Source organism: Dermochelys coriacea, chromosome 23, assembly GCF_009764565.3.
Source record: "Dermochelys coriacea isolate rDerCor1 chromosome 23, rDerCor1.pri.v4, whole genome shotgun sequence".
NCBI classification, from domain to species: Eukaryota; Metazoa; Chordata; order Testudines; family Dermochelyidae; genus Dermochelys; species Dermochelys coriacea.
In genome coordinates, this window is record NC_050090.1 from 16,086,262 (window position 1) to 16,093,770 (window position 7,509).

The 7,509-nt window shown below is 63.5% G+C and overlaps 1 protein-coding gene across 2 annotated transcripts in view; it reads right to left on the reverse strand.

Annotated features, from left to right (window-relative positions):
- GPKOW (G-patch domain and KOW motifs) overlaps positions 1 to 5,700 on the reverse strand; it is a 29,028-nt gene extending 23,328 nt beyond the window's left edge. The window contains exons 1-11 of one of the 2 annotated variants that reach the window (XM_043501549.1): positions 5,489 to 5,700; positions 4,832 to 4,980; positions 4,496 to 4,635; positions 4,263 to 4,369; positions 3,835 to 4,045; positions 3,574 to 3,706; positions 3,340 to 3,475; positions 2,816 to 2,954; positions 2,582 to 2,651; positions 1,885 to 1,970; positions 1,233 to 1,390 (exon numbers count right to left, since the gene is read on the reverse strand). In XM_043501549.1, coding sequence (XP_043357484.1) covers positions 1,256 to 1,390; positions 1,885 to 1,970; positions 2,582 to 2,651; positions 2,816 to 2,954; positions 3,340 to 3,475; positions 3,574 to 3,706; positions 3,835 to 4,045; positions 4,263 to 4,369; positions 4,496 to 4,635; positions 4,832 to 4,980; positions 5,489 to 5,685 — 1,503 coding nt within the window. In that variant the 5' untranslated portion in view covers positions 5,686 to 5,700 and the 3' untranslated portion in view covers positions 1,233 to 1,255. Of the gene's footprint in view, positions 1 to 110; positions 1,391 to 1,884; positions 1,971 to 2,581; positions 2,652 to 2,815; positions 2,955 to 3,339; positions 3,476 to 3,573; positions 3,707 to 3,834; positions 4,046 to 4,262; positions 4,370 to 4,495; positions 4,636 to 4,831; positions 4,981 to 5,488 lie in introns of those variants that run through there. The other variant, XM_038381310.2, reaches the window with a different exon arrangement.
- Between the last annotated feature and the right edge of the window lie 1,809 nt (positions 5,701 to 7,509).

Below are 7,509 nucleotides of genomic sequence, written 5' to 3' on the forward strand. Positions count from 1 at the left end.
GCTCTGGGAGGGCAGGGGGGTGAATAAGTTGTTTCTCCTTTTATAACTTCCCACAGCACACCCCCCCCGCAGCCCACCCGCCATCACCAACACACATCACCAGGGTGGGGTGGGGGAGGGACCATCGCAGTTTATTTACATTTTTTGATCCGATCTTGCTTTACAAAGTGCCCATGGGCAAGGGACGGTCGAAGTCCCAGCAGCCATCTTGGAAGCTGGCATGGGGGGGTCCTGCACAGGTTTCCTGTTGATCCCCCCTCCGCAGACAGTACCTGCACAGCACAGCTTTGTCCATGGCCGCCCTCTGACAGATGAGACCCCCCCTCTGGGGGGGACCCTCCTGTCCCACAATCTCCCACCACTCCCCCTTCATCCCCGCCACTAAAACTGCTGGCTCTGGAACACTGCTCGAAAAATGATGGGTTCTGGGGTCACAAACACTCAATAGGGGCCAGAGTTGATCTAGAACCGAGCCCCAGCGCTCCAGAAGCAGCTCAACTTGCTCCAGAGCTCACAGGCTACATCACCCTAAAAATCACTCACTGCTGTAGAATCAACCCCCTTCTCTGTCATCAGCATACACCCCCACTCTAGAACAGTCCAGGTTGGGTCTAGAACCCAGGGGCCTCCCTCCTGCCCATACTGTAAACCTTGCTCTCAAACCCTGTGCATCTGGCTCCCAGCCCCACATCTACTCTGGCTCTAGAGCCCATTAGGCTCCAGACCCCACTTTACAGGGTCACTACAGTGTCGCTCTGGATCCAGTTTGAACCCAACCCTAGAACGGTTTTTAAACTTTGCTCTAGAACCCATTGCTCCTACTCTATATCCCACATAAAAGCTTACTCTAGAAGAGGTTGGTTTCACTCCAGAACCCATGTTGAGGGTTCCTTGAGAACCCAAAGCCATGTGTGCTCTAAAATACATTGGCCCTGCTCTAGAGCCAATTTAAAAACCATCCCCAAACCCATCTTCTCTGCTCCCAAACCCAGCTTTCAGAGTCTAGAACGCACTCTTATTCTAGTTGAAACCTCGCTCTAGAGCCCAAGCCCGGTCATGTTCTAGATCTTGCGGCTCCTGCTGCAGAACCCATTGAATCACCACTCTGGAACCCACGGAAGTTGTTCTAGAACTCAGTCCCAGCCAGGGTGGCCATGTTCCCCCTCTGCTGGACTCCATCCACGTCCTGCCACTTCCCAGAGCGGACGTGCCCCCATCCCCTGCCCCAGGAGAAGGGGGGAGGGGGAAAGGGGGCTCAGTCATCCTCAGTGCCCCCCACATAGTGGCAGACAGCGTCGTAGTCTAGCGCCAGAACGTCCCCGTCCTCATCGCGCTGCAGCTGCACCAGCGCCCGGCTCTGCTGCTGGTCGCGCTGCAGGATCCGACCCACCTGGGGGAGGGGGAGAGACAGGAAGCTCCTGTGAGTCCTGCATGTGAGGGGGGGGTGGTTTGCAAAGGACTCTGGGAAGAAGGGCGGCTGCGTACAGACTCCCGCAACAGGGAGGGCTAAGCTGGTAACTTGGGGGGCAGATAAAGGAGCTTCTCCAGCATAATCCCCCTCACCCAGGAGCCCCCTATATCTCCCTCTCCCTTACCCCTAGATCCCCCCCGCAGCACTCGCCCCCAGCTACCCACCCCCACTACCTCACCCCCTGTGTATCTTCCCTCCAGCTCCCGCACATCCTCAGAATCCATCCCCCATCCCTTCAGATTCCTTCTACTACCTCCAACTCCCACATGTTCTTCCCACTAGCCTCCCAGAGCCCCTTGGCTACCCCACCCCCCATGTGTCTTCCCCCCACACTTCCTCCAGCTCCCAGCCTCCCCATTACCTCTACTGCCCTCTGTGGTCCCTGCCAGGGAGGGGGCTTGGGGGTCACTCACCCTGCCAGCGTGCTCCCCCAGCACCACCATCACCCAGTCCGCAGAGCCCCTGGGGATGACCGTCTCAAGCATGGCCTCCCGGATGCCTGGGGGGTCGGGAAGGAGATGGGTCAGTGTCATATAGTGGGTCCCCCATACATGATCCCTGGCCCCCCAACCACCCACCCGCAAATGCCCCTCCAACACCCCCGCTCCCCAATGACCCAGGGTCACCCCTCCCCCATTGTAGTCACCTCGTTTCTCACACAACCCCCTTACCACATGGGCGTCAGCCCCTCCTGGCAATTACCCCAGATACAACAGCGCAGTCATCTGCCCCATGAATCCATCGACAGACCCCTCGCCCTCCCCCCCCAACCGTGTCTCCCCCACCCCACAAAACACAAACTGGCTCCTCTAGCATCCCCAATAATCTGGGGTTATCCTGCCCCCCACAACCCTCTCCCTAGAGTCACATGCCCCATATCAGGACATACTCCCCCATAACCTCCCCCAGGGAATCAACCCCCTTCTGCCAACCGACTCTCCACGGGATCACCCTGAAACCCCCAAATGGGAGTAGGCCCCCCCACAACCTTCACATGCACAACTACTGTGCCCCATAGGCTAGGACAGAAAGGCCTCGGAAGAGTGCAAAGAGGTGGAGAATGGGGAAGGGCTGGGATATAACAAAGGGGTGTCCCCCCTCCCAACTTACCATCCAAGACCTGCCCCTCCTCTGTCCGGCAGACACAAGTATCTGGGCTCAGCACGTCCTCGATCAGCATCTAGAGAGAGAGGGGGGAGTGGAATGGGACACAGGGCCTGTCCCCTGTAGGGGGCGCCAGCTCCCATCCAGCCCCAGGGTGGGGACTGGCTGGCTCAGGGGGGATGGGGAAGGGGATGCTGGTTCCCATCTGGCCCTGGGGAGGCAGGGAGGGGAAGGAGGTACCTTGGTGTTATAGTATTTTCCCCCCTTGTAGAGCTTGTCCACAAAGCGAACCCGCAGATCTCGCCGCAGCCAGTGGGGGGAGCAGGAGAATGAGGAGCCGCTGCTGCTACCTTTACTCTGCTTCCCAGCACGGGTGTAGCTGCGGGAGAACAGGCAGTCAGGGGCAGTCCTGGCGCTAGGGGGCACCATGCTGTAAGGATCGGGGCAGACAGGGCCGGGTGTTGGGGTGCACTGTGCTGCGGGGCGTTGTTTTATCAAGAAAGGCATCTGAGCTGCCCCAGCCTCAGGGCAGGAACCTTGGCATTCGGGCAGCACTGCAGCTCAGGGGATTCCATTTTGACTTTCTAAATCAACTGCACTTCCTGCCCTCAACAGCAGCACCAGTTATCACCCGCCCCAGAGATGGCTGCATCTCAGCCCCAAGTGAGCCGCTCCCATGCAACGTTGTGTGTGGCTCTTCCCCAGCTGCCCCGCCCCAGAGGTGGCTGCATCTCAGCACTGGGCGAGCCATCCCAGGTCTCTACCTCTCCAAGACTGCTGGCTGTTTCCTCTTTCTATCCTTCTCTTCCCCCTTCTCTCGAGGGACCCTGGCGTCCGGGGTGTCAGTGGGTCCATTTCTCTCCTTCTCTTCTTTTTCCTTGTGGGCTTTGCTTAAGTGGCCTGAGAAGGAGATTGGGGAGACAGATAGGGGTGAGATTGGCGGGGAGGAGGAGGGACTGTGGTGAGATTGGGGTACCGGGGAAAGTCATGTGACTCACTCAGATCCTTGGCTAGTTTCTCGTACTCCTTCCGGGTCACAGGTCGCAGGCTGTGCTGGCTGACGGTGACGATCTTATCCCCGATGGCCAGTTTCACCATCACCCGGGCGTTATCGGGGTCCACACCTTCGATCTGCAGGCAGGGAGAGAAAAAGATGAGAATGGGGCATAGGGCCTGTGCTCTCTAGGGGGCGCTGGCTCCCATCGGCCCCAGGGCGGTGACTGGCTGGCTCTGGGAGGCAGGGAAGGGGGGGAACTCACCTTCCCATAGAGGTCTTTGTGGGGCCCAGCCACAATCAGCACAGCGCCCCCTGCCACCAGCCCCAGCGGCTCCTCCTCGCCCCCCTGGCGCACCTCGCCCGGCTTGGGGGGCCGCAGGGGGCGGGCCGGCTGCAGGTCCTGGATGGCTGAGCGGTCGGCTCCCAGGCCCAGCCCCCTGGGGCGCAGTTGGTGCTCCAGGGGCTTCACATCTCTAAATAAGGGGAAAAGGGAAGTTCAGGGACCCCCCCAAACTCCCCTCCCCCAACTGACCTTTGACCCCCACCGGTCTATCACCGCTCCACGATGACCTATGATCTCCCCACCGGTTTATAACCCCACCCAAACTCTCCCTGTCCCCCATATGACCCCTCCACCAGATCTGATCCACAACTCCCTCACTGATCTATGCCCCCCCCGGGGTCACTCACTGCTTAAAGGTGCGTCCAATGCCCTCGCCCGCCTTCCAGCCCATGCCCCTCAGCATTGCAACGCCATAGGCCTCCACAGGCACCACTTCGTAATCTGCCTCCGTCGACTGCAGGAAGAGAAGGGCAGGAGCAACGTTAACCCGCGGAACTACCTGCCACAGGACCAAAGGGGCCCTGCCACAGGAGGATGGGGCTCCGGGGACGGATGCGGGTCCGCCGGGGAACCCTCTTACCGATTCCGGCCGCAGGCTCACATCCACCCGGTCGCTGTCCTCGTACCCGTCAGGGACGCGGTTCTGCAGAAGCAAGGGGATGGCCAGGTTCAGGTCTGCCTTGGAACCACTCTCCCACCGCTCCTGGGACTGCCGGCACTCTGCAACGCACAGGAACCCGTCAGGAGCTAGACACCGGGGTCCCAGCCCCGGGAATGGGGGCCAATGGTTAAAGCAGGAGGGGCTAGGAGCCAGGACTCCTGGGTTCTTTTCCAGCTCTGGGTGGGGAGTGAGAGTCTACTGATTAGAGCAGGAGGTGCTGAAAGTCAGGACTCCCGGGTTCCCTGCCGTGCTCACCCTCTATGATTTCCCTCACAGCCTGGGACTCCACACCGTCATCCGCTTGCTGGTCTGGGGTCCCCGCAGGGGGCATCTCTGGCTTCTTCCATTGGTTGCGCTGGATCAGAGGAATGACGAGCGCCTTAGGGGGCGGGGCCGGCTGGAGGCTGCGGGCCAGAGAGAAAGCACCCCATTACCATGGGATACCTAGAACGTGCCCCCGCCCCCTGTATCATAGCTCCTCCCACTGCCCCAGAGCCTCAATGCAATGCCCCACCCCCCATGGGCCTGCCCCTTGCCCCAATGGCCCCTCCCCAACTCACACACTGCATGCAGACCCAGCACACAGTCCCCCCCGCCCCTCCCACACTGACCTTCCCACCCACGTCTGATCCCAACCATCTGCATGGCCACACCCCACTCCTGCCCCACGGCCCCATCCCACTCTCGCCTATGGCCCCTCCCCCAGCACGCCCCCTTCCAGCCCCACCGCCTCCCTCCCCAAGACCCGCCCCACCAGCCCCACGGCCCCTCCCCAGGCAAGCCCACTTCCCGACCCACGGCCCCTCCCCCCAGGCACGCCCGCTGACGCCCGCGGACGAGCTCTTGCTCACGTGCGCAGAGCCCGAGGCCGCCCACCCCGGCCCGGCGCCCGCGCATGCGCGCTGCTCTCACCTGCGCAGCTCGCTCCCCTCCACGGCGCTGATGAAGTCGGGCTCCGGGGCGGCCCCAGCCCCGCCCTCGCCCACGAGCCGCCTGCGCGCAGTCGTGCGCGTGAACCCGAACGAGACCGGGCGCGGGGCCGGAGGGCCGCCCGCCGCCGGGCCGCCGTCCGACGCCATCTTGCTGCCCGTCGCAGCGCGAGGAATCATGGGGGTTGTAGTCCCGACCCTCCCCTCGCTGCCTCGGACATAGCCCCGCCACCACCGCGCAAGGCATCATGGGGACTGTAGACTCCGCGCAAAGCCTCATGGGGACGTAGCCCCGCCCCCCGCGCAAGGCATCACGGGGATGTAGTCCCCGCCAATGCATCATGGGGGATTAGTCCCTCCCCCCGCGCTGCCTCATGGGGCAATGTGGTCACGCACCCGCGCAAGGCATCATGGGCGTCGTAGTCCCGTCCCCGCGCACGGCTTCATGGAGGTTGTAGTCCCGCCCCGGGCTATCTCACGGGGGATGTAGTGGGGGGACCGAGACGACAGCTCCCATGAGGCCGTGCGAGCCTCCTCAAGTGCCCCCCCCGCCCCCATTGCCTGTGAGTCCATGACACCCTCCCCCCGTGGCCCCGTGGCCGGGAGCACCAATGGCCCCCCATCTCCTCCGGGCCCCTGGGTACCGGGCCCCAGACAGCAGCTGCCTTTCCCTGCTGTGCACACAGATAAATACCGTAACCCTCTTCCAGCCACTTTCGGGCTCGATGCCGAATCGAACCCTAACCCGCCCGCCCACACTCCCCTCCCGGAGCCGGGGAGAGAACCCAGGAGTCCTGGCTCCCAGCCCCCCCCGCTCTAACCACTAGACCCGCACTCCCCTCCCGGAGCCGGGGAGAGAACCCAGGAGTCCTGGCTCCCAGCCCCCCCCGCTCTAACCACTAGACCCGCACTCCCCTCCCGGAGCCGGGGAGAGAACCCAGGAGTCCTGGCTCCCAGCCCCCCCCGCTCTAACCACTAGACCCGCACTCCCCTCCCGGAGCCGGGGAGAGAACCCAGGAGTCCTGGCTCCCAGCCCCCCCGGCTCTAACCACTAGACCCCCACTCCTCTCCCGGAGCCGGGGAGAGAACCCAGGAGTCCTGGCTCCCAGCCCCCCCCCGCTCTAACCACTAGACCCGCACTCCCCTCCCGGAGCCGGGGAGAGAACCCAGGAGTCCTGGCTCCCAGCCCCCCCCTGCTCTAACCACTAGACCCCCACTCCCCTCCCGGAGCCGGGGAGAGAACCCAGGAGTCCTGGCTCCCAGCCCCCCCCCGCTCTAACCACTAAACCCCCACTCCCCTCCCAGAGCCGGGCAGAGAACCCAGGAGTCCTGGCTCCCAGCCCCCCCCGCTCTAACCACTAGACCCCCACTCCTCTCCCGGAGCCGGGGAGAGAACCCAGGAGTCCTGGCTCCCAGCCCCCCCCGCTCTAACCACTAGACCCCCACTCCCCTCCCGGAGCCGGGGAGAGAACCCAGGAGTCCTGGCTCCCAGCCCCCCCCGCTCTAACCACTAGACCCGCACTCCCCTCCCGGAGCCGGGGAGAGAACCCAGGAGTCCTGGCTCCCAGCCCCCCCCGCTCTAACCACTAGACCCCCACTCCCCTCCCGGAGCCGGGGAGAGAACCCAGGAGTCCTGGCTCCCAGCCCCCCCGGCTCTAACCACTAGACCCCCACTCCTCTCCCGGAGCCGGGGAGAGAACCCAGGAGTCCTGGCTCCCAGCCCCCCCGCTCTAACCACTAGACCCCCACTCCCCTCCCGGAGCCGGGGAGAGAACCCAGGAGTCCTGGCTCCCAGCCCCCCCCTGCTCTAACCACTAGACCCCCACTCCTCTCCCGGAGCCGGGGAGAGAACCCAGGAGTCCTGGCTCCCAGCCCCCCCCCGCTCTAACCACTAAACCCCCACTCCCCTCCCAGAGCCGGGCAGAGAACCCAGGAGTCCTGGCTCCCAGCCCCCCCCGCTCTAACCACTAGACCCCCACTCCTCTCCCGGAGCCGGGGAGAGAA